At 43.4% G+C, this 27,811-nt stretch overlaps 1 protein-coding gene across 1 annotated transcript in view; it reads left to right on the top strand.

Annotated features, from left to right (window-relative positions):
- Positions 1–27,381, top strand: part of LOC143958846 (Fc receptor-like protein 2) — an 86,258-nt gene extending 58,877 nt beyond the window's left edge. Inside the window, exons 7-8 of the mRNA XM_077467827.1 lie at positions 17,563–17,844; positions 27,053–27,381. Of these exons, the coding sequence (XP_077323953.1) occupies positions 17,563–17,844; positions 27,053–27,381 (611 nt within the window). The remainder of the gene's footprint in view (positions 1–17,562; positions 17,845–27,052) is intronic.
- The last annotated feature ends 430 nt before the right edge of the window (positions 27,382–27,811 follow it).

Genomic DNA, 27,811 nt, shown 5'->3' with positions numbered 1-27,811 from the left:
TTGGCGAAAAATCCGATCTTTCAGAACGTGATGACGTAATTTCGTTACGATGGGACTACATTCAGGCTAGTAGCCAATAGCTTTGATGTAGGAATTTGATCTGAGCATGGGTGGCACTTGGTCCGATGAAAATGCTCTACACATGATCAGATTAGGTCCGTCCGGCCCAGTTGGTCGGGAAATATTTCCAACATGTTGGAAAATTGGGTCGGACGGAGATTCGGACGGAATCAGTCCGATGCATACCACACACAGTCGGATTATCTGACAACACGGTCCGATAAGACTCATTCCGACAGATTCTCCGACCGTGTGTACAGGGGCTAAAAGTCCTCGTATCGTCTACACTCGTTAATACTGAACCACGAAGCTGAAATGACGGTCCGGTCCACAGCTCTGATAGTCTTCATCTGTAAGCAGGGCAGGACTTAGGGTAGTTGGGGCCCCTGGGCTTGAGTCATTTTCGGGCCCTACCATCTACACATTATCGGATTTATCGGCGTATAACATGCAGCGGCGTATAACACGCACCCGAAGTTTAGGAGGGGATTTTAAGGAAAATAACTTACATTTAAATGCCCATCAATGCACCCTTATCAGTGTCCATCTGCAGCCTTGCCCATCCATCTGCAGCCTTGTCCAGTGTCATTGCAGCCTTGTCAGTGTAGCCTTGTCATTTGCAGCCCTGCCCCAGTGTCATTTGCAGCCTTGTCATTTTTAGCCTTGTCATTGCAGTCTTGAAGTTTAAAAATGGCACTGCCGAGATACATCTCGGCAGCTCTCGGTCCTCTTGGCAGCTCTCGGGTCCTGTTGCAGTCCCGAGCGGAGCAGAGAGTATCCGAGTGTACTCGACTTGGCTCACGTTCACGCCCAGTCCCTGTGTTATGTCCATCATAGGGCGGGACTGGGCGTGACTGTGAGCAGTACTGAGCCAAGTACACTCGGCTATGTATCTCGGTGGGGCCCCCTATTTGGCGGGGCCCATGGGCTTGAGCCCAGTCAAGCCCAATGGTAAGTCCTGCCCTGTCTGTAAGTATCTGCTTTGATTATTGTCAATATATTAAATTATTTACCTATTTGTTCCATATCTACCAAATGTTGTTACTTATTCTAATTACTTAATCAATGAACAAATATCTAGTAACTATTTTCAAAAGAACTGCAAAAGAGAAGAACATTTTACTTGAAGTTGCTGCGAGGTAACAACAGTTGAGTATTGTCCGTGATACTTTTTTTATTTGCACTAAAATACAAATTTTCAGGACAAGCTTTCGGGGTGTGTCCCCTTCAGGGTCCAAGCCGTACCAATAAAAGTATGGACCTTGAAGAAGGGGGTACACCATGAAAGCTTGTCCTAAAAATTTTTTTGCTAAACAAAAAAATAAAAAGTATCACGGACAGTTCTCAACTGTTGTTGTTGCAAGTGCACTAATACATCCACAATCACCTCATACAAGGCAAGAAAAACATTTCTAGTAAAAACCGAGACAGCATTTTTATTACTTAGAAAAGTGGATAGAACTCTTGTTGATAGGATTCTTTGTGTGACAAAAAAAAATCTTATGTCCGGATCTTTCATATTACCATATGGCACATCAATTCTTAATCACTCACAAGTATTGATACATCCTACATTTATATATATTGAATTGTTCTTCTCCTAGACAAAATATCGCAACAGTTTTTTATCTTATTCTACAGCCACAATCCTGGGACACACAGGTGAGTCTTTATTTTAATTCTATAATCATGCAGTTTTGTAACATATTCTGTATATACTGTGTTACCTAATTTACTTGAATATCATCGTCAATGTGCAATATGCCAATGTATGAATTAATTAATCATTATGGAAGATGGAATATGTACCACTGCTTTTGATGTATTTTACTGTGTAATATTTAATAAATTCAACATGATCAGACCTATACAGCTCATTTTTTGCTTCCAAATCCGCATGCTTCATGCAAAGTCCCAACTTCTTCTCTTGCTTAGTTTTGACAGAGATGGAGGCAATTGTGACGTAACTGTCCTATGCCTCATACAAAGTCCCAACCCTTTTTTCCCTTACACAGTCTTTATTTTATATCATTCAATCGATCGATCCATCAATCAATTAATCAATCACTGTAGTAAAATGATAGAAACTGAGAGCCTGAGCCGGCCGCTCCCTCCACAGCTCAGCGCTATAGTGAGCGAGGAGGAGGCAGAGCAGAGATCAGCGACTGACAGTCAGCAGCTCTCTGCTCATGAGGTTGTGAGAACCGAGCTATCGGTGTTGTTTGATCGCTCGGTTCTCTGTATTAGAGGTGCCAGTGGACAGATGCTGCTTCCATTTAAGTATGAATCTAAAAAAATAAAACCTCATACTTCTCTTTTAAGAAATTAAATCATAATTTGAAAACTGTATTTCGGATTTACTCGGGTTATCTTTGTGTAATATAAAAATGTGTTTGATGATCTGAATCATTTAAAGTGTTTGTTACCCCAACATTTCATATTCCTGATATGTACCTGCTGTACCATGTACTTGTATGAGAAAATCTTCTATTCTTTTTGTATTACTTCCTTTGTGTGAAATTCCTTGAAATCCCCCTGCTTTCCTATTAAAATCTGAATACACTAAGCATGAGAGCACAACATGGTCAGTTCTCTAGCTATGCTGGGAACTTAGCTTGCTCCCCTCTAATGATCAGACTTGTCTTGACATGCTCCCCCACCTCGCTCAGCACAGTCTTTCACTGGGAAGATCAGTGTGCTGTTGCTTCTCCTCCCCCAGCTCTTATGCAGCTGAGGACAGAGGGAATGTGATCAAAAAAGGGGAAAAAGGTATTTATAATGTTTTTATATCTATACACAAATGTTTTGCCTTTCATTTTTATTTTAAACGGAATGGGTTGTTTTTACAAGGTGATTGTTTAAGTGTGACATATTTGTCACACTTTAAGTGTGACAAATATGCAAAAAATAAAAAGAGAGGGGCAAACACAGCACTGTATATCGGAAAATATTTTTATATTGATTTTCACTATGCTTGTGGGGGAAATTTGTGCTACCTCTTTATGCAAGCGTGGTTTTCAATTCACATTTGATCACCGTGATTGGTCATCACAGCAATCACATACAGTGGTGTGAAAAAGTGTTTGCCCCCTTCCTCATTTCCTGTTCCTTTGCATGTTTGTCACACTTAAGTGTTTCGGAACATCAAACCAATTTAAACAATAGTCAAGGACAACACAAGTAAACACAAAATGTAATTTGTAAATGAAGGTGTTCATTATTAAAGGTGAAAAAAAATCCAAACCATCATGGCCCTGTGTGAAAAAGTGATTGCCCCCTAAACCTAATAACTGGTTGGGCCACCCTTAGCAGCAACAACTGCAACCAAGCGTTTGCGATAACGTGCAATGAGGCTTTTACAGAGTCCTGGAGGAATTTTGGCCCACTCATCTTTGCAGAATTGTCCTAATTCAGTTACATTAGAGGGTTTTCGAGCATGAACGGCCTTTTTAAGGTCATACCACAACAACTCAATAGGATTCAGGTCAGGACTTTGGCTAGGCCACTCCAAAGTCTTCATTTTGTTTTTCTTCAGCCATTCGGTGGTGGACTTGCTGGTGTGTTTAGGATCATTGTCCTGCTGCAGAACCCAAGTTCGTTTCAGCTTGAGTACACGAACAGATGGTCGGACATTCTCCTTCAGGATCTCTTGGTAGACAGCAGAATTCATAGTTCCTTTTATCACGGCAAGTCTTCCAGGTCCTGAAGCAGCAAAACAGCCCCAGACCATCACACTACCACCACCATATTTTACTGTTGGTATAATGTTCTTTTTATGAAATGCAGTGTTCCTTCTACGCCAGATATACTTGGACACACCTTCCAAAGAGTTCCACTTTTGTCTCATCGGTCCACAGAATGTTGTCCCAAAAGTCTTGGGGATCATCAAGATGTGTTGTGGAGAAATTGAGACGAGCTTTGATGTTCTTTTTGCTCAGCAGTGGTTTTCTCCTTGGAACTCTGCCATGCAGGCCATTTTTGCCCAGTCTTTTCCTGATGGTGGAGGCATGAACGCTGACCTTAACTGAGGCAAGTGAGGCCTGCAGTTCCTTGGACGTTGTTGTGGGGTCTTTTGTGACCTCTTGGATGAGTCGTCGCTGCGCTCTTGGGGTAATTTTGGGCGGCCGGCCATTCCTGGGAAGGTTCACCACTGTTCCATGTCTTCGCCATTTGTGGATAATGGCTCTCACTGTGGTTCGCTGGATTCCCAAAGCTTTGGCAATGGCTTTATAACCCTTTCCAGACTGATAGATCTCAATTACTTTCTTTCTCAATTGTTCCTGAATTTCTTTGGGTCTCGGCATGATGTGTAGCTTTTAAGGATCTTCTGGTGGACCTTACTGTGTCAAGCAGCTCCTATTTAGGTGATGCCTTGATTGTGAACAGGTGTGGCAATAATCAGGCCTGGGTGTGGCTAGAGAAATTGAACTCAGGTGTGGACAACCACAGTTATAGTATGTTTTAACAAGGGGGGCAATCACTTTTTCACACAGGGCCATGATGGTTTGGATTTTTTTTCACCTTTAATAATAAACACCTTCATTTACAAATTGCATTTTGTGTTTACTTGTGTTGTCCTTGACTATTGTTTAAATTGGTTTGATGTTCCGAAACACTTAAGTGTGACAAACATGCAAAGGAACAGGAAATGAGGAAGGGGGCAAACACTTTTTCACACCACTGTAGTACTGAGCCGCTCAGATCAGCTCTGTACATCGTGTGTGTGACAGCTCAATTTACAGACATTAATAGGGACATTTCTGGAGTGATGTTTATAAACACAGCTACAGAAATAGACATCCACCAATCTGCGATTTTTTTTTTTTTTTTACAGTATGTTTATAGTAGATTTGTCTTCCTAAGAACGCAAACCACATCCTGAGTATCAGTACCTTCCCCGGCCAGCAGGCTGCAGAGAAGGACCCTAACTAACTGTGGGAAAGCAGTGGTCTATCTATAGAGCCTGACACGCCCTCTGCTCAGTCACTCCTATGGCTCTGCAATCAGAAATTCTACTGCCCCCTGCTGATTGGAGATCTCTGACTGAGCAAGGGGCATGTCAGGCTTCTGCAGAGAGACCACTGCTTCCACACGGAGATAACGGTTCCTACTCTGTAGCATGCTGCCAGGAGACAGGGAAACTCTGCACACCTTTTTTTTTTTTTTGATGCATCTAAATATACTTAGCCATACAAGTCCTTCTGAATGTGACGTACGATGACTAGTTATGTAGATGAATTCATCTGAAGGGTCAGTTGGCTGAGTACCATGTCATGCCACTTTCTTAGAACATATTACATTTTATTGTGTGGAATTACCATGGCAGAAGATAGAATTCCACTTTATTCCTCTTCAGGATGGGCAGTGAGCCCTGTGGTCACCTTCACCCCAAACTGGAGGAAGATCTTCACAGGAGAGTCTATAACAATGACGTGTGATGTGGGGTCCTCTGGAGGAGAAGATCTGACCTACGCCTGGTACAAAGATGATACATGGGTACATACAGGAAAAATCTATACCATTACAACTGCAGACATTCGGAATAGTGGGAACTACAGCTGCCAGGCTGGTACAGAAAGAAGCGGCACTGCCAGACTGGACGTTGTTTTTGGTCAGTTAATTTTTTTCATATTTGGAAATATATCATTTATTATTCTCTTTGCCCATTCCAGACAAAATAACAGAAACCTATTATCAAGCAGTACCCACAGTTTTCTTCTTAGTGCAGCCAGCAGTTGACTTTATTGCGGATTACGGATATTACAAGTCCCAGCAGAGCAGGTTGCTCTTACAGAACAGGAGAAGGAGCTGGGGGGGGGGGGGGGGATGTGCTGGGAGGGGAGAGAAGGAGGCACAGGTTTGAGATGAAGGAGGATTTTTTCTGAAAGTGAGGATTTATGCTGGGGGGGAGATGTGGGAGGATTTTTGCTGAGAGGGGTATTTATACTGTGAGGGGGAGATGGGGAAGGATTTGTGCTGATAGGGGTATTTATGCTGGGCGGGGCAATGGGGGAGGATTTGTGCTGGGAGGGGTATTTATGCAGGGAGGGGGAGATGGGGGAGGATTTGTGCTGAGAGGGGTATTTATGCTGGGAGGGGGAGATGGGGGAGGATTTTTGCTAAGAGGGAGAATTTATGCTGCCAAGGGGAGATGGAAGAGGATTTATGCTGGGAGGGGGATTTATGTTGGGAGGGAGAGATGGGGGGGTTGAGGCAAGGGTATGTGCTGAGAAAGGGGATTTGTACTGGAAGGAGTTATATGAGGGTGATGATTTGTGCTGAAGGGGTATTTTTGCTGCTAGGGGGGAGATGGAGGGGGGCCGGGGTCTGGAAGGGGTGTGGTTTACAGATGATGATCTTATATAGGTAGGGGTGTGGCCTTGACAGGAAGGGTGGGTTGTATTTAAATTAGGGGGTGCATGAATTTAGTGAGGTCTAGTAGTACAAAACCTAAATACACCACTGCTCTGGGGCGCCCCCTGCTGGCCAATACAACATGTAGGAACACCTGGAAGGGAAGACTGGAGCCACTGCCTACCAGACAGATAAGTATTGGACATCTTCTTTACAGTGTTTTCTCCTAAATTGTTATCCTAGTGATGAGATCTCCTAAATGAAAACTAATTGATAAATGAAGCATACAGTATATACTAATTCCTGGAGGTCACACACAGGAGGCATCTACTACACATCTCTACTACAAATGGTTGTGGGAGTAATTCTGTGTCTGTCCTCCATCTTCTCATGAGATCTTCTCTGTGTTCCAGACCCGGTGATCCTGAGGGTTCCTCTCCATGTTCATGAAGGAGATGATCTGACTCTGAGATGTCTCCATCATTCTGACTACACGGGAAGATATACAATATTCTACAAGGAAGATTCTGTCATTCAAAACTGGAACGAAACATCAGAATTTCATGTAGGAATTGTAAACATGATGAACATCGGGAGATACAAATGTACAAAGGGAATAACTCCGAATACTTGGAATTATTATTTATATTTCTCAGATGAAGTTTTTATCTCCATACACAGTAAGTCATGGGATGTGTACATATCTACTCTTTAATACAGCCAAAATGGTTTACTAAATCCTTTCCAAATGCACATTTTAGGCCTGAAGATTCGTTTGCAATTTTTGGAAACATATAAAAGATGGGGTTATGTCAATCAAATAGATACCAAACATAACAAGCTTTAACCACTTCAATACCGGCCATTTTCACCCCCTTCCCTGCCCAGGCCAATTTTCAGTTTTCAGCGCTGTCGCACTTTGAATGACAATTGCGCGGTCATACAACACCGCACACATATGGCATTTAATTAATTTTTCCCCACAAATAGAGCTTTCTTTTGGTGGTATTTAATCACCTCTGCGGTTTTTATTTTATGTGCTATAAACAAAAGAAGAGCGACAAGTTTGAAAAAAAACAACAATATTTTTTTACTTTTTGCTATAATGAATATCCAAATTTAAAGAAAAAAATTCAAAATCGCAATAAACTTACATTGATTGGTTTGCGCAAAAGTTATAGTGTCTACAAAATGTATGGAAATTTTATTTATTTTTCTTTCGTTTTTTTTACCAGTGATGGCAGCGATCTGTGATTTTTATCGGGACTGTGACATTGCGGAGGACATATCAAACACTTTTGAAACCATTTTGGGACCATTCATATTTATACAGCGATCAGTGCTATAAAAATGCATTGATTACTGTATAAATGTCACATTTGGTATGCAAACACAATATAACTAGCACTACAAAATCTCTAAATTTGGGGTTTCTAGCACCAAGTTACCCCGAGATGCATGGCCCTAAAGTCGGGTCACAAAATATTTTCGAATGCGGTTGAAATCATTTCGAATGCGGTTGAAATCATTTCGAATCTGGTAGAAATACTTTCGAATTTGGTTGAAATATTTTCGAATGTCGAAATCTTATATATATATATATATATATATATATATATATATATATATATATATATATATATATACATCTTCCAAAATTCACATTTTGTATATAATGATTTTGATTTTAATAGAAAAGATTTTAATAGAATATAAAAGAATAGACTAGAAAAACATAAGTACAGAACAGAATACAATATAATATATTGTATTCTGTTCTGTTCTATCGTCTTTCTAGTCTATTTTCTATTTTATTATAACATTTTCTATCCAAATTTAAAATTAATTAATTAAAAAATTTGAATTCATACTATTCAAAATTCTAATTTATTCTATTTGAAATTTGAATTTCAGAACATGGTTGTATATTCTTTCTATTTTATTCTATTAAATTATATTTTTGTCTAATCTTTTCTATTTGAATTAGAAATTTTGTAAGATGGTTAGTTACTTATATACATCTGTCACATCAACTTCTCATACTTGCAGTGTACCAGTGCAAAACAACACACACATCTTATTTCATTTACTGTATATTGATCACATCAATGAAGTTGTCAGCATGCCTGATTGAAGAAGCCACGTATGTCGATCGCAAGGCAAGTGCATATGCTGTATGTCATTGTCCACTTGCCACGTCACCTGCCACAAGTTGTGTATTGTCCACTTGCCATGACACCTGCCACGAGTGCCACGTGACCTGCCACGAGTGCCACGTGACCTGCCACAAGTGCCACGTGACCAAGTTGTGGATTGTACACTTGCCATGTCACCTGCCACAAGTTGTGGGGTTCCTAGCACCAAGTGACCCCGAGATATGGACAATATGTCAAGTACTTTTCTGCAGAAGAGAATGATATTTTGTGACCTGAATTTGGGGCCACGTATCTCAGGGCCACTTGTAGCTAGGAACCCTGGTATGCAAACACAGTAGAACTAGCACTACAAAATCACCAAATTTGGGGTTTCTAGCACCAAGTGACCCCGAGATATGTGTCCCCAAAGTCGGGTCGTAAAATGTCATTCTCTGCTGCAGAAAAGTGCTTGACATTTGGATATGTTGTAGTGCTATGATAACAGTGATTAGGGGCGCTCTACGAAAAAACATTGCCTACACCACAAATTTACAAAAACTGTGGAAAAAATATTTAAGACGATGAATAATCACTAAAGTCAAAATATGCACATATAATGATAACATTCATTACCTTAAAAAAATAATAATAATGAACATTGGTGAACCACCATAAATAATTGAAATAATTAGCAAAGTAAAGTCCAAAATGACGTGTCTCTACAATAAATTCTGCTGATCCAGAATTTGGAAAACAAATATTGATCGTGAGAAAACAGTAAGTCGGGGAAAAAGGCTTGCGACTCCCTCCACCGTAAACGCAGCACTACACCAGTTGTGAAGATGCAAGTACAAACTGCTTACCAGATCCGTTTGACCACTTTAATTAAAAAGTAAGTCAAATAACGCTTATACAGGATAATGCCTGCTCATATGGATAGTGATGCAAATGACAGTAGCTGGTACGTCTCTCTTCACAGACTCAAGCGGCAAATGTGGAAGAATACAAAAAGATCCATAGCATAATACTGACTTTAATAAAAAATACATAAAAAAACACAGACAGCTTACATGGTTATGTGCCCGACCTGGCACTGGGACTGCTCACTCTGACCAAAAGACTCACTCTTCGAATCATAGAAGAGGTCCTTCCACATTCGATATCGGCGTGCGTTCCAGGCCTGCCGACCAACGAACCAGAGGGCTGGAAGTGGCGTCGAATAGCGTGACCAAGTACCGCTCCGATGTACGTTTCGTTGTTAACGTCTTCAGGAAGCGTACTAGGTCACTCGTAATTACTGCTTACAGTATACTGGATCACTCATCGAATTATAGCGAATAAGAAACACCGATCGTGCGCAGCCTCAGTACGATCAGGCAAAACACAACGAACACTAGTGATTCAAAATTTGTAGGAAAACTTTAACAACTTATAACAAATACAATTGGAGACTATATCAAATCCTTAACGAATTATAGCGAATATAGTATGCAATTGTATCGGATCCCTAACAAGTTCTAATGAATGGCAAAAACAGGTCGTGCGCAGCCCCAGTGCCACCCAGGCATCACAACAAACAAATACAATCATTAACGTTTATGTCCTCAATATTAATTTATAGGACAATGCACCAACAATACATTTTCCATTCGAAAGTAAAAATATATAAAACAAACACATGATTGGCTAATATTAGACAAATGACAGATGAATTACTAGTCTTTTGTAAAATTCTAGCACAAAAGAATATTGTATAAAAAAAAATAACAATAAACAATTATGTTTTTTTGAGGATATATATATTGTAAGGAATATAAAAAAAGGAAAATGAACAATATACATGTTACACCTCCCAAGCCATTAGGAGGAAACGTACAAAAGCATATACCAACCATAAAATAAAACAAATAAATGTAAATAAGCACACGCGCCTATCATATAAAAAGGGGTACATGCCTGCCTAAAAAAGATAAGAAACCCTATAAAATAACACCAGAGTGTAATCAAAAAAATGATTAAACACTCGATAGCAGATATAAATTTAAAACTGAAAACAGGAAATGGAGAGAGGATAGAGGGCCAAGACTAGAGGACAAAGTGTACCTTACTTCGTGTACCTCTGAAACCTGAGGGATTCTCCAAATTATTTCCAATCCATTAATCATTGGACAAGAAACTATTTAGATCTAGTTCGATATTCATTCCCAATGGCTGCAAAGTTTGTAATTTATAAATCCATCTAATTTCATTTTTCGAAATTTCTCTTTTCATATGTGTTCCTCTCCAGTGTCTCGTGATTTTATCAATCCCATAAAACCTACATAAGGAAGGATCACTATTATGGTACTGTTTAAAATGTCTCGAGACACTGTGATTGGGAAAACCTTTCTTTATATTAGCAAGATGCTCATTTATTCAAATTTTTAGTTGTCTGATGGTGCGGCCTACATATTGCAATGAACACGAACATTCCAATACGTATGTTACGTGGTTTACAGACCCATTTAGCTAAATACGATATTGAGATCCAAACTAAGAAAACTAAAAAGTACCAAAGAGATATTAAAGATTATGAACAAAACAAGGTTTATAAATGGCAAGAGACCTTACTATCTACTTCTGGATCTGAATTATCAGTTGAGAGAGAACAGGTTCCAGTAACAGTGGCTAAAGCTTTTAAAGCGCAAGCCAGCACCCCCAAAAAAACGTCAAAAAATTCTCAACCCTCTAAAACTAATCTTCCCCCTAAAACCAACCATCCTCCATCCAATTATTACCCCTACCCCACCCCTTATTCAGTATAGACCTATAATGGATACGGCCCTTTAGATAATAGGCCTCAGGACTACGGCTATTATGATTATAACTAAAGTCAATACCCCCCAAGACCCCCTAGAGGGGTTTTTAGAGGGAATTTTAGGGGAAGACCTGGTCCCCATCAGAATTACCAGCAGGGGGGAATGGAGGGGATGGAAAGAACCCTATCGTATCCAACCCAATTCACCCATCTTTCCAAAGATCAGGTAGAAAGAGAGGAAAAAGAGGAAGAGGGAGAAAGAAAAAGAAAAAGAGACAAGTAGGACAGGGTATTTTTAATTTAACAGATGTGGTGTTTAATAAACAGGAAATGGAGGTTTTGAATCAGGGATTAAAATTTGCGCCCAGTAAAGATGTTGATAAGTTTGAGGTATTTGTCGACATCGAAAAGTATATCAGGAAGTTAAATATTAAGAAACATTTTGCTAGTAATTTGAGTTCTGGTATTACTCCTGTGGGGACTGATTGTCCCTATGTCCATAGTGGACTGAGGAACAATTCAGTCTTCAATCCTAAAAGAAACTCCAATCATCACATTGAAGTTTTTAAAAATATGGTACAGAGTGAGGTAAGAGACATGGAAATAAAAAAAGCAAGGGTGAGCCATAAAAATTGGGAAGGGATAAAATCGCTGGAAGAAAATAAACAGGTAGTGATAAGAGCAGCTGATAAAGGGGGAGGGTTGGTGATAATGACACGTGAATATTACTATCAAGAGATGGGGAGGCTTCTAGCTGATTCCACTACCTATGTGAAACTTAGGGGTGACCCTACCCAAGAATTAAAAATAGAACTTAGTAAGTGGGTGTCAGAAGGAAAAACCAAACAAATTCTAAATGTCAAAGAAGCTGAGTATCTCATTCCTAATGCTCTTAAAATCCCTGTGATGTATATATTACCCAAAGAACATAAAAATAAAGAATCTCCCCCTGGTCGACCCATTATTAGTGGGATGGATTCCCTTTTTTCAAGGCTGGGAGAATATTTAGATGTTTTTTTTTCAAAACGCTAGTCCCTTTGAGTCCCTCCTATCTTAAGGACAGTAGAGATTTGATAATCTCTTTGCAAGGACTGGTGGCTACAGATGATACCATTATGATTACAGTAGACATCGAATCCCTTTATACCAACATCTGGCATAATGACGCATTGGATGCATTAAAATGGGCATTAAATAAAGAATCCAATCTTAAAAAGCTACAGATTAATTTTTTACTAAAAGGGTTAAAGTTAGCTATGACAAATAACTTCTTTTGGGCAAATAATGATTTTTACAACCAGATAAGGGGTGTGGCCATGGGGGCATGGTATGCCCCGAGTATAGCTAATATTGTACTCAACAAATGGGAATCTGAGAGCATCTTTCTTAATATGAATGGTTCTTTGGTGTTCTACAAAAGATACATTGATGATGTGATCTTGTTTTGGCAGGGTGACCAGGCCAGTTTTGTTTCTTTTTTGGGAACAATGAACAGGAATAAATATGGTTTGAAATTTACAGCAGAATCAAGCATGAAAGAGGTTAATTATTTGGACCTCACCATCACCAAACTAGATGGGGAGTTCCAAACTAAAACCTTTTTTAAGGCCACCGACAGGAATGGCCATGTGCCGACACACAGCTGCGATCACCCCCAGAGGATTGGAGCAGTCCCTAAGGGACAATACATGAGACTCAGGCGAAATTGTACTAATGAGACAGATTTTTCTACACAGGCCGGAATTCTAACAGAGCGATTCCTAGAAAAAGGGTATAAGTCAGAGATCCTAACTAGAGATCTTGACAAAGTGCCAAATATGGAGAGACAATCCCTATTGACCCCCAAGCCCAAATCCACTTTTAAGGGCAATTTAGCTTTTGTGAAGGGATTTAATAGACACTATAAACAAGTAGAGACCATTTTTAAAAAATATTGGCCCATTTTACTGAAAGATAAAGACCTTGCATCTACCATTTCAAGTAGGCCTAGGTTCATCTATAGGAGGGCCCCTGGCCTTCGAAATCGGATACCTCGAAATGTACCAGACCCCCCAAAGAAATTGGTAACTTTCTTGGATGACTCTGGTTTTCATTTCTGTACCAGGTGTCGTGCATGTAATATTGCTAGGGGTCCTGGGACACCTAAAAAAATGCAGATTTTCACATCATGTGTAACGGGAGAGGAATTTAAGATTAAACCTCTCATCACTTGCAATTCAGACCACGTAACATACGTATTGGAATGTTCATGTTCATTGCAATATGCAGGCCGCACCCCCAGACAACTAAAAATTAGAATAAATGAGCATCTTGCTAATATAAAGAAAGGTTTTCCCAATCACAGTTTCTCGAGACATTTTAAACAGTACCATAATAGTGATCCTTCCTTAAGTAGGTTTTATGGGATTGATAAAATCACGAGACACTGGAGAGGAACACATATGAAAAGAGAAATTTCGAAAAATGAAACTAGATGGATTTATAAATTACAAACTTTGCAGCCATTGGGAATGAATATCGAACTAGATCTAAATAGTTTCTTGTCCAATGATTAATGGATTGGAAATAATTTGGAGAATCCCTCAGGTTTCAGAGGTACACGAAGTAAGGTACACTTACTCCTCTAGTCTTGGCCCTCTATCCTCTCTCCATTTCCTGTTTTCAGCTTTAAATTTATATCTGCTATCGAGTGTTTAATCATTTTTTTGATTACACTCTGGTGTTATTTTATAGGGTTTCCTATCTTTTTTAGGCAGGCATGTACCCCTTTTTATATGATAGGCGTGTGTGCTTATTTACATTTATTTGTTTTATTTTATGGTTGGTATATGCTTTTGTACGTTTCCTCCTAATGGCTTGGGAGGTGTAACATGTATATTGTTCATTTTCCCTTTTTTTATATTCCTTACAATATATATATCCTCAAAAAAACATAATTGTTTATTGTTATATTTTTTTATACTATATTCTTTTGTGCTAGAATTTTACAAAAGACTAGTAATTCATCTGTCATTTGTCTTATATTAGCCAATCATGTGTTTGTTTTATATATTTTTACTTTCGAATGGAAAATGTATTGTTGGTGCATTGTCCTATAAATTAATATTGAGGACATAAACGTTAATGATTGTATTTGTTCGTTGTGTTGCCTGGGTGGCACTGGGGCTGCGCACGACCTGTTTTTGCCATTCATTAGAACTTGTTAGGGATCCGATACAATTGCATACTATATTCGCTATAATTCGTTAAGGATTTGATATAGTCTCCAATTGTATTTGTTATACCGTATATACTCGAGTATAAGCCGAGATTTTCAGCCTCTTTTTTGAGGCTGAAAGTGCCCCCCTCGGCTTATACTCGAGTCATCGCCGTCTGACTGCTCGATCAGCGTATCGAGCAGACAGACGGCGGACATACTACAATTCGAAAGCCGCGCCTCCGCCTCCGCCTCCGCCTGTGATAGGCGGAACACTGAATTTCCCAGCAGCCTGTGTTCCGCCTATCACGGACATCGTCTCATCCTCGTCCGTAGTACGAGGATGAGACGATGTCCGTGATAGGCGGAACACAGGCTGCTGGGAAATTCAGTGTTCCGCCTATCACAGGCGAAGGAGGAGGCGCGGCTTTTGAATTTTAGAATGGCCGCCGAGGCGCCGACGAAGAGCGGCGATCCTGGCACGGGACGGAGGCAAGGCAAGGCACGGCACGGGACGGAGGCAAGGCACGACACGGGACGGAGGCAAGGAGGCAAGGCACGGCACGGGACGGAGGCAAGGCACGGCACGGGACGGAGGCAAGGAGGCAAGGCACGGGACGGAGGCTCGGGACACAGGTAGGCTGGACACACACACACACACACACACACACACACACACACACACACGGACACACACACACAGGGATGGATGGATGGAGACACACACACACAGGGATGGATGGATGGATGGAGACACACACACACAGGGATGGATGGATGGATGGAGACACACACACACAGGGATGGATGGATGGATGGAGACACACACACACAGGGATGGATGGATGGATGGACACACACACACAGGGATGGATGGATGGATGGACACACACACACACAGGGATGGATGGATGGATGGACACACACACACACAGGGATGGACGGACACACAGGGATGGACGGACACACAGGGACGGACACACACACAGGGATGGACAGGCATGTCTCACCCTCGGCTTATACACGAGTCAATAAGTTTGCCAGTTTTTTTGGGGGTAAATTGGGGGCCTCGGCTTATATTCGGGTCGGCCTATACTCGAGTATATACGGTAAGTTGTTAAAGTTTTCCTACAAATTTTGAATCACTAGTGTTCGTTGTGTTTTGCCTGATCGTACTGAGGCTGCGCACGATCGGTGTTTCTTATTCGCTATAATTCGATGAGTGATCCAGTATACTGTAAGCAATAATTACGAGTGACCTAGTACGCTTCCTGAAGACGTTAACAACGAAACGTACATCGGAGCGGTACTTGGTCACGCTATTCGACGCCACTTCCGGCCCTCTGGTTCGTTGGTCGGCAGGCCTGGAACGCACGCCAATATCGAATGCGGAAGGACCTCTTCTATGATTCGAAGAGTGGGTCTTTTGGTCAGAGCGAGCAGTCCCAGTGCCAGGTCGGGCACATAACCATGTAAGGAGCCTTTTGGCTGTCTGTGTTTTTTTACGTATTTTTTATTAAAGTCAGTATTATGCTATGGATCTTTTTGTATTCTTCCACATTTGCCGCTTGAGTCTGTGAAGAGAGACGTACCAGCTACTGTCATTTGCATCACTATCCATATGAGCAGGCATTATCCTGTACAAGCGTTATTTGATTTACTTTTTAATTAAAGTGGTCAAACGGATCTGGTAAGCAGTTTGTACTTGCATCTTCACAACTGGTGTAGTGCTGCGTTTATGGTGGAGGGAGTCGCAAGCCTTTTTCCCCGACTTACTGTTTTCTCACGATCAATATTTGTTTTCCATATTCTGGATCAGCAGAATTTATTGTAGAGAAACATCATTTTGGACTTTACTTTGCTAATTATTTCAATTATTTATGGTGGTTCACCAATGTTCACTATTATGGAGGTTCCCCTGAGCTAACCAACAGAAAGGGAGATGCGACGATCGGCTGGTGGGTTTACACCTGTGCAGCCCGGTAACTCTTCTTTTCCTTCAATAGGGCTAGACTGTGGCAGTATTGAAACGGGCTGTGGGGGTGTTGAGCAGTCACAAACAGGGGTAGCGGGCAAGACGGGGGGGACTGGCTAAGGGCACGGTACTGCAGGGGTGGCGGAAAAGGTTTGAGAAAGAGGACAGGGCTTCCGCCAGTCCGGCGGCAGCCTCGGTCCCTCCGGTTGGGGCGGCTACCTCAAAGCACCCTCCCAATGTTGAGGACATGTGGCCTGGTACAGTTCAGGAGGGGGGAAACTCCCTTGTCCCCCCTATTTTCCTGCAGCCTGCCGGGTTGAATAAGGGTTTGGTAGGGATTTTTGGGGGGACCCCACGCCATTTTTTTTAAAATTTTGGTTCGGGATTCCCCTGTGGGGAAATCCCCATGCCGTTTTTATCAATGAACTTGTATGTGTATTGCGGACCATTGTAGCTCCGAGTAGTTTTAAATTACCTTTTTTACTTTAGAAATGTCATTTTGCTGTCAGACTGTTCCAAACATGGGAAACATGCGCCCCTTTACAGGCATACTATAGACACCCCCCAGGTACGAAATTTAAAGGAATATTATACTATTATATTTATACATTATTAAAATCAGTGCTCTCAAAAAAACAGCCATTTTTAAAACTTTTTTTTACATTGATACATGTCCCCTATGGCAAGACTCGGATCCTCAAACACTTTTTATGACAATACCATGAATATAAGCCTTTAAAATTAGCACTTTTGATTTCTCTCATAGACTTTTGTGGGTGTTCCGCGGCTTTCGAATTTTCCGCGAACACCCAAAATTTTTTGCTGTTCGGCGAACAGCCAATGTTCGAGTCGAACATAAAGCTCATCCCTGGTTACTAATTGTCTGAACAAAGTTCACAATTTTACCATAAGGTTGGAAGCACTGAGCAAAACACTAAGATCTTAATTTAAATTCCCCATATGTATTATTAAGATTCCATACCACACTCACAACAATACAGAAGATACATTACTATTACTGTTTGTCTATGTGATTATTTTTTAGATCTATTTGAAATTCCAGAGATAAAAGTGACCCCGTATCCAGTGGTAGAAGGTGATGAGATGACCCTGACATGTGACACTAGTCTCAGCCCTCTCAGACCGAGGACACAACTGAAATTTGCTTTTCAAAAAGATGGACGGAATGTCAGAGAATTCACTTCATATAATCAATATGGAGTTCAGTCCACTCAGGTGAAGGACTCTGGGAAATATTCCTGTGAAGTGACAACTGCAACCAATAGTGTGAAGAAGAGGAGTCCGGAGATATTGGTGAAGATAAAAGGTGAGTCATTTACAGGACCAACCAAAAGAATGAGTAACATTTTATAAATCCAAATCAGAAGACTCAGATTTGTGAGGATCAGAATTTACAGTAACAATGAATTCATGTGAAATCAAGCATTCTTGGATGCCCAGTTTCAACTGTAATAGTCTCTAAAGACAAGTGGACAAACCTCTTGGTATGTAGCACCCCCTCAACCTCTGGAGGCAGTTCAGGACCCCCAAGTGCCTCAGTGGGCTGACTTTTAACTTCAGGGTTGAATCATTGACTTGTAGGGTGGAAGAAAGTGAGAGCCAGTCACTTTAGGACAGTTCAACAGAGTTTATTATATGACCAAATTAACTCAGAGACAGAGGGATTAGGGCAAAGGTTACATAAAGAGTGAAAAGTGCAGACTCCATATTTCTACTCAGTCAATAAAGAAAAAGGAACTTTAAATGAGATTGAAGCTCTGTACTATTCAGACAGTAGAGCAGCTTCAATTCAGTACAGTGACCACACCGAGCCACCAGAACTTCCTGCAATGTCCACCAGTAGAAGCTTCTCCCCAGCTTCCATTCACTGGGCACTTCACAAATGTACACCAAAACCTGGGGGGGGGGTCATTGACTTAAAAAGACTCTGTATGACCTAAGATCAGGTAATAAGATAAGGGAATCTTAGAGAAACCCAGTTTCCCTTGACATCCTCCTCAAGTTGCATTGTTGTTACACTCTCCTGCAGTGGAGAAAATAGACTGCACCTGCCTAAACACCACTAGCAATGAACACCCTAGTAGTTGGCCAGGGAGATGTAATTATTGATAACTAACTTTTTGGATCCTCTTGCACCATTCTCTAGGCTGTGTTCCTAGGTAAACTGTGAGTGAGTCACTCCCTTGGCTGAGAAGCAACCCCACACATGAATGGTCTCAGGATGCTTTACTGTTGGCATGACATAGAACTGATGGTAGCGCTCACCTTTTCTTTTCCAGACAAGGTTTTTTTCCGGATGCCCCAAACAATGGGAAAGGGGATTCATCAGAGAAAATTACTTTACCCCAGTCCTCAGCAGTCCAATTTCTGTACCTTTTGCAGAATATCAGTCTGTCCCTGATGTTTTTCTTGGAGAGAAGTGGCTTTTTTGCTGCCCTTCTTGACACCAGGCCATCCTCCAAAAGTCTTCTCCTCACTGTGCATGCAGATGGACTCACACCTGCTTGCTGCCATTCCAGAGCAAGCGCTGCGCTGGTGGTGCCTAAGGATAAGCCGAACACCCCCCTCGGTTTGCACCAGAACCTGCGAACAGACCTAAAATTCGTGTGAACTTTAGAACCCCATTAAAGTCTATGGGACTCGAACGTTCAAAATCAAAAGTGCTAATTTTAAAGGCTAATATGTAAGTTATTGCCATAAAAAGTGTTTGGGGACCTGGTCCTGCCCCAGGGGACATGTATCGACTCGAACATAAAGTTCATCCCCAGTTACTGATTACAAAGTTCACAATTTTACCATAAGGTTGGAAGCACTGAGCAAAACACTGAGATCTTAATTTAAATTCCCCATATGTATTATTAAGATTCCATACAACACTCACAACAATACAGAAGATACATTACTATTACTGTTTGTGTATAGGGATGAGCCGAACACCCCCCGGTTCGGTTCGCACCAGAACTTGCGAACGACCCCCGCGTTCGGTACGAACGTTAGAACCCCATTGAAGTCTATGGGACTCGAACGTTCGAATTGGAAAGTGCTAATTTTAACGGCTAATATGCAAGATAGTGTCCTAAAAAGGGTTTGGCGACCTGCCTCCTGCCTCAGGGGACATGGGTCACTGCAAAAAAAAGTTTTAAAAACTACCGTTTTGGTGGGAGCACTGATTTTAATGACGATTAAAGTGAAAAAAAAAAGTGAAATATTCCTTTAAATATGGTGCCTGGGGGGTGTCTGTAGTATGCCTGTGAAGTGTCACGTGTTTCCCGTGTTTAGAACAGTCCCTGCACAAAATGACATTAAACGGAAATAACACCATTTAAAACTGCTTGCGGTTTTAATGTTATATCTGGTTCCTGCAATATGGTTGAAAATCATTCAGAAAAATGGCATGGGTAGCCCTCCCTGCCCATTACCAGCCCCTTTGGGTTTTGTACGCATATTAAGGGGAACCCCGTACCCATATTAAAAAAAAGGAAATGCGTGTGGCCCCCAGGCCCTATATACTCAGAACAGCAGTATACAGGCGGTGCAAACAAGACAGAGACTGTGAAGGTTTGTTGTGTTAAGTTGAATCTGTTTGTAATTTTCAACTGGTACATTTTTAAAGTGTAGCTCCAGTCAAAAAAACTATTTTTAAGCTTTTTGGAAAACATAGGGAAGGGTTATCACCCCTGTATAATTTGTTTTGTCGTCCATCTTTTTTCATCTCACTTGCTGTTGTCTCCTTCCGTTTGCAAGTAGGAGATGTTTGTAAATTGGATGTTTGAAAGTAGGGGCCTGCCCTATATGCTCTGCAGAAATGGCGGAACAAGGTGTTGGTTTTGCAACAACATTGTAAGCCCTCAAAGTGACTCTTGGTGGGCGCTGGAGGGCCCTGCTGTGAACGATTATATCAAGAATTGTAATTACATGCCATTGTTGAACAGTGGTAGAAAAATTCACCTTTGGTGGTTGTGGTGCTGGTGCCACAACACTATAAGTCCTCACCGTTACTCTGGGTGGGCACAGGAAGGGGCCCTCCTGTGAAATATTATATCAAGAATTGTAATTACATGTCCCTGTTAAACAGGGGCAGAAAAATTGGGCCTTAGGCACTGGTGCCATCACACTGCAACCTCTGCCATACACTCTAGTTTTATTGCAGGAATTAGCCCTGCTGCAAAGCATTGCATCAAAAATTGTACTTAAACGCCCCTGTTAAACAGGGGCAGAAAAATTGGGCCTTAGGCACTGGTGCCATCACACTGCAACCTCTGCCATATACTCTAGTTTTATTGCAGGAATTAGCCCTGCTGCAAAGCATTGCATCAAAAATTTTACTTAAACGCTCCTGTTAAACAGGGGCAGAAAAATTGGGCCTTAGGCACTGGTGCCATCACACTGCAACCTCTGCCATACACTCTAGTTTTATTGCAGGAATTAGCCCTGCTGCAAAGCATTGCATCAAAAATTGTACTTAAACGCCCCTGTTAAACAGGGGCAGAAAAATTGGGCCTTAGGCACTGGTGCCATCACACTGCAACCTCTGCCATATACTCTAGTTTTATTGCAGGAATTAGCCCTGCTGCAAAGCATTGCATCAAAAATTTTACTTAAACGCTCCTGTTAAACAGGGGCAGAAAAATTGGGCCTTAGGCACTGGTGCCATCACACTGCAACCTCTGCCATACACTCTAGTTTTATTGCAGGAATTAGCCCTGCTGCAAAGCATTGCATCAAAAATTGTACTTAAACGCCCCTGTTAAACAGGGGCAGAAAAATGGGGCCTTAGGCACTGGTGCCATCACACTGCAACCTCTGCCATATACTCTAGTTTTATTGCAGGAATTAGCCCTGCTGCAAAGCATTGCATCAAAAATTTTACTTAAACGCTCCTGTTAAACAGGGGCAGAAAAATTGGGCCTTAGGCACTGGTGCCATCACACTGAAACCTCTGCCATACACTCTAGTTTTATTGCAGGAATTAGCCCTGCTGCAAAGCATTGCATCAAAAATTGTACTTAAACGCCCCTGTTAAACAGGGGCAGAAAAATTGGGCCTTAGGCACTGGTGCCATCACACTGCAACCTCTGCCATATACTCTAGTTTTATTGCAGGAATTAGCCCTGCTGCAAAGCATTGCATCAAAAATTGTACTTAAACGCCCCTGTTAAACAGGGGCAGAACAATTGGGCCTTAGGCACTGGTGCCATCACACTGCAACCTCTGCCATACACTCTAGTTTTATTGCAGGAATTAGCCCTGCTGCAAAGCATTGCATCAAAAATTTTACTTAAACGCTCCTGTTAAACAGGGGCAGAAAAATTGGGCCTTAGGCACTGGTGCCATCACAGTGCAACCTCTGCCATACACTCTAGTTTTATTGCAGGAATTAGCCCTGCTGCAAAGCATTGCATCAAAAATTGTACTTAAACGCCCCTGTTAAACAGGGGCAGAAAAATTGGGCCTTAGGCACTGGTGCCATCACACTGCAACCTCTGCCATATACTCTAGTTTTATTGGAGGAATTAGCCCTGCTGCAAAGCATTGCATCAAAAATTGTACTTAAACGCCCCTGTTAAACAGGGGCAGAAAAATTGGGCCTTAGGCACTGGTGCCATCACACTGCAACCTCTGCCATATACTCTAGTTTTATTGCAGGAATTAGCCCTGCTGCAAAGCATTGCATCAAAAATTGTACTTAAACGCCCCTGTTAAACAGGGGCAGAAAAATTGGGCCTTAGGCACTGGTGCCATCACACTGCAACCTCTGCCATATACTCTAGTTTTATTGCAGGAATTAGCCCTGCTGCAAAGCATTGCATCAAAAATTGTACTTAAACGCCCCTGTTAAACAGGGGCAGAAAAATTGGGCCTTAGGCACTGGTGCCATCACACTGCAACCTCTGCCATATACTCTAGTTTTATTGCAGGAATTAGCCCTGCTGCAAAGCATTGCATCAAAAATTGTACTTAAACGCCCCTGTTAAACAGGGGCAGAAAAATTGGGCTGCTGGCATCACCCAGAACCAAAAATGTTCTTCCAACATATCAGCGGAGGAGGAAAAGGATAGACAATCAACATAACAGGACAGTCACTCAGCATCAGCATAGGCAGTCTTGAAGGGATGTGGTATTTCAAAAAAAATTATTCGGTTACATCAGCTTCAGGTGCTTGGTAGCTGTGGGTGATCCAAGACTGATTCATCTTGATGAAGGTCAGTCGATCAACTGATTCGGTGGACAGGCGCACCCTGTGATCGGTAACGAAGCCACCAGCAGCACTGAAGGCGCGTTCCGAAAGAACGCTGGATGCAGGACAGGCCAGTAGCTCAATTGCATACTGTGCAAGCTCTGGCCAGTGATCCATCCTCAAGACCCAGTAAGCCAGAGGATTTTCAGTGGGAAAGGTGTCCAAGTCTGACCTTGCCCCTAGGTATTCCTGCACCATGTAAATTAGATGCTGGCGATGGGTGCTGGAACCAATCATACCTTGGGGCTGCGGACTAAAAAATTGTCTGAAAGCATCAGTCAGACGGCCACCTTCTCCACCGCTCCTTCTGACTGATGCCTCAGCAACACGTTGTCCAGGACCAGGAGTTTGTGACCTCCCAGTCTCTGGGAACGCGTTGCACAGAGCTTTCTGCAAGGCCTCCCGGAGATGTCTCATCCTCTGCTCCCTCTGCGATGGCAAGATAAGGTCGGCAACCTTACCCTTGTACCGTGGATCAAGGAGAGTGGCCAGCCAGTAATGGTCCCTCTCCTTGATCCGAAGAATACGAGGATCCTTCCGCAGGCTTTGCAGGATCAGGGAGGCCATGCAGCGTAGGTTAGCTGAGGCATTCGGCCTGGAGTCCTCTGGGTCACTAAGGACAACATGATCCGCAGCTACCTCCTCCCAGCCACGTACAAGTCCACGTGTTTCTTGGGACTGTAAATCATCCCTATAAGACTGCTGCTGCTGATGCTGATGCTGAGTGCCAGCCTCCACCTCCATGCTGACACAATCATCCTCCTCCTCCTCTTCCTCCTCCTCACCCTCTTCCTGTGTGATGAGTGGCACAGCAGGAACACTGTCTGGATAAAGGGGGCCTTGAGAGGCAAGGAAGTCCTCCTCTTCCTGCCTCTGTTCTGCCTCAAGTGCCCTGTCCATTATTCCACGCAGCGTATGCTCCAAGAGGTGGACAAGAGGTATAGTGTCACTGATGCATGCACTGTCACTGCTCACCATCCTTGTGGCCTCCTCAAATGGTGACAGGACAGTGCATGCATCCCTGATCATGCCCCACTGGCGTGGTGAGAAAAAACCAAGCTCCCCTGACCCTGTCCTGGTGCCGTAGTCGCACAGGTACTCATTGATGGCCCTCTGCTGCGTGTGCAGCCGCTGCAGCATGGCCAATGTTGAGTTCCATCTGGTGGGCATGTCACATATAAGGCGGTTCTTGGGCAGGTTCAACTCCTTTTGGAGCTCAGCCAGCCGAGCACAGGCATTAAATGATCGGCGGAAATGCACACAGACTCTCCTGGCCTGTTTCAGGACATCCTGTAAGCCGGGGTACCTGCCCAAGAACCGCTGCACCACCAGGTTAAGGACATGAGCTACACAGGGCACATGGGTCAGTTGTCCCTGTCGGAGGGCGGAGAGGAGGTTGGTGCCATTGTCGCAAACCACCATTCCTGGCTTAAGCTGGCGTGGCGTCAACCACCTCTCGGCCTGCCCCTGCAGAGCTGACAAATCATCCGCCCCAGTGTGGCTCCTGTCCCCCAAACAAACCAGCGCAAGCACGGCATGGCATCGTTTTGCCTGCGTACTTGCGTAGCCCCTGCAACGCCTACGGAGCACCGCTGGTTCTGAGGACAGAGCACTGGAAGAGGCCATGGAGGAAGAAGAAGAGGAGGGGGTGGAGGAGAGAGGTGTGTCACAACCAATAGTAGCATTTTGGAGGCGTGGTGGCGGAACAACCTCCAACACTACTGCACCTTGTCCTGCATCCTTCCCAGCAGCCAGAAGGGTGACCCAATGGGCCGTGAAAGACAGGTAACGTCCCTGTCCATGCCTGCTGGACCATGAGTCAGCGGTAATATGCACCTTACCACTGACCGCCCTTCCACATGCCGGTAGAGAGCCGGAATCGCCTTCCGTGAGAAAAAGTGGCGTTTGGGGACCTGCCACTGAGGAACCGCACATTGTACAAACTCACGGAAGGGGGCCGAGTCTACCAACTGAAAAGGCAGCAGTTGAAGTGCTAGCAATTTAGCCAAGCATTCAACCTCTGGGCATGTGGATGGCTGGGAGTAAACTTCTTCCGCCGGTCCAGCAGCTGGGGCAGGGACATTTGCCTGCTATAATCGGATGTGGATGTACCACTAGCAGAGTTCCCGGAAGCACTTGGCTGTGACACACCTAATTCTACACCTTCATTCCTCTCAGAGCAGGTTTCAGAGAGGACTGAAGGTCTAGTGGGGTTAGAGATGCCAGCTGATGAGGAGCAAGGAGAGGTCCGCTTTGTTCTTTGGTGTGGGTCTTTCAGGTACGCTTGCCAACGAGCTGCATGGCAGGTCAACATATGTCTGGTCAAGCATGTGGTGCCCAAGCGGCTGATGTTTTGGCCACGTGAGATACGCTTGAGACATATGTTGCAAATAGCAGCGATGCGATCTGATGCACTCGTCTCAAAAAAGGCCCACACCAAAGAACTTTTATAATAACGCGCAGAGGAAGCGCTCTGCACAGGCGGAGCTCTGCGGTGTGATTCCGTCGGTGTGCTGCCCCTAAGCTGGCCCCCGGAGGGCATCCTGCCTCGTTGGACATGTGCCTCCTCCTCCTCCTCCTCCTCCTCCCTCCTTCCAGGCACCCACGTGGAGTCAGTGCCCTCATCATCCCCTCCCTCTTCATCGCTGTAGCAAACCTGGCAGTATGCTGCAGCTTGTGGAACATGACTGCCAGATTGCTGTGCTTCTTGAGCATCCTCTCTCTCTGCGCTCACGCTACTGCCTTCCTCTAGCTGAGTGTCATCATCAGAGCCCACCAAACACTGGGCATCCTCCTGGAGCATGTACCCAATACTGTGCTCAAAGAGTTCAGGAGACTCCTCAGGAGGACGTGGTGGGTCTAGGGAAGGAGTCACTGATGATGACATTGAGAGGAGGGACGACGATGTGTTGGCAGCTGCTTTTCTACTACCCTGAGACTGGGTGAGAGAGGATGAGGAGGATGAAGAGGGCTTGGTCATCCACTCTACCAAGTCGTTGGCATGTTGCGGTTCAACATGTCCAGCTGCAGAAAAGAAGGACAAGCATGTCCCATGGCCACGTGCTGATGACAATGCACCGCGTCCACGACCAGCACTGTTGTCTCTAGACACAGAGCCTGCTTGCCCTCTTTTATCGGCTCGCGCCTGTCTGCCTCTCCTTGCTGGCCTTCCAGACATGGTAATGGCCTGAAGGGAGTTGGGTAAAACAGTGGTTGGGTAGTTTATATTGTGCTGGAGGCACACAACACCCACTAACTCCTGCAGATGCCTTTTTTATAGAACAGCAGAGTTAAAGGGGTATATACAGATGTATACTGTGCTGTGCTGGAGGCACACACAACTTCCAATAACTCCCGCAGATGACAATCGGGCCCAAATAGAGAACAGCTATGTAGGTGGATAATAGCGGTATGTACTGGGTACAGAGCACGCACACAGCACGCACTATCTCCTGAGTGACACTACTGACTGCAAGCTCTATTGTTAAAGATGGACCACTAGCTATATAGGTGAGGTGAATATCACGGTGTATACTGCGGTCAGGGCACGCAGACAATAACCAGAAAACAGCAGAGTTAAAGGGGTATATACAGATGTATACTGTGCTGTGCTGGAAGCACAGCACAACTTCCAATAACTCCAGCAGATGACAATCGGGCTCAAATAGAGAACAGCTATGTAGGTGTATATAGTGGTATGTACTGGGTACAGAGCACGCAGACAGCACGCACTAACACTACTGACTGCAAGCTCTATTATTAAAGCTAGATCACTAGCTATATAGGTGAGGTGAATATAGTGGTGTATACTGCGGTCAGGGCACAGACAGTAACCACTACACAAGAGCAAAATAGTAAATCAGCCAAAAACGATTGGTGTGTAACTGTGTTGAAGGTACACAGAACACCCACTGCTTCAGATGCTAACAAACACTACACGAGGCCGCCTGAAAGGCGGCTTTATATAGTGTGGGGCGTGCACTACACAGGCTGAGCTATGATTGCCCACAGGCAGGATGCCTGTGTCCAACCATTGCTCTCCTCACTGCTGGCGCTGCGATTGGCCAAGCATGCGGGGTCACAGTGCATGCTTGGCCAATCGTGAGACAGCAATGCATTGCGCCATCGCAGTGCATTGTGGGCCACACGAATTTTGCCGCGAACGGCCCAAACGTTCGGAATTCGGCGAACGCACGAACGACCGATGTTCGAGTCGAACATGCGTTCGACTCGAACACGAAGCTCATCCCTATTTGTGTATGTGATTATTTTTTAGATCTATTTGAAATTCCAGAGATAAAAATGACCCCGTATCCATTGGTAGAAGGTGATGAGATGACCCTAACATGTGACACTAGTCTCAGCCCTCTCAGACCGAGGACACAACTGAAATTTGCTTTTCAAAAAGATGGACGGAATGTCAGAGAATTCACTTTATATAATCAATATGGAGTTCAGTCCACTCAGGTGAAGGACTCTGGGAATTATTCCTGTGAAGTGACAACAACAACCAACAGTGTAAGGAAGAGGAGTCCGGAGATATTGGTGAAGATAAATGGTGAGTCATTTACAGGACCGACCAAAAGAATGAGTAACATTTTATAAACCCAAATCAGAGGACTCAGATTTGTGATGATCAGCATTTACAGTAACAATAAATTCATGGGAAATCAAACATTCTTGGAAGCCCAGTTTCAACTGTAATAGTCCATAATAGGGATGAGCTTCGTGTTCGAGTCAAACATACATTCGACTCGAACATCGGCTGTTCGCCCGTTCGGCGAATACCAAACGTTATGGGCCGTTCGGGCCAAATTCGTGTGGTGCTCACGGCCCACAATGCACTGCGCCATCGCATGCTTGGCCAATCACAGCGCCAGCAGCGAGGAGAGCCATGATGAGGATGCCTGTGGCCAATCATAGCTCAGGCTGTGTAGTACACGCCCCACACTATATAAGGCCGCCAGTGCGGCGGCTTTGTGTAGTGTGCTGGTGTCTGTAGGAGTTAGTGGGTGTTCTCTGTGTACCTTTAACA

Source organism: Lithobates pipiens, unplaced genomic scaffold (genome assembly GCF_037356315.1).
Source record: "Lithobates pipiens isolate NorthernLeopardFrog02 unplaced genomic scaffold, aLitPip1_a1.2 Scaffold_62, whole genome shotgun sequence".
Lineage (NCBI taxonomy): Eukaryota > Metazoa > Chordata > Amphibia > Anura > Ranidae > Lithobates > Lithobates pipiens.
This window is presented reverse-complemented; position numbering and strand designations above follow the sequence as displayed.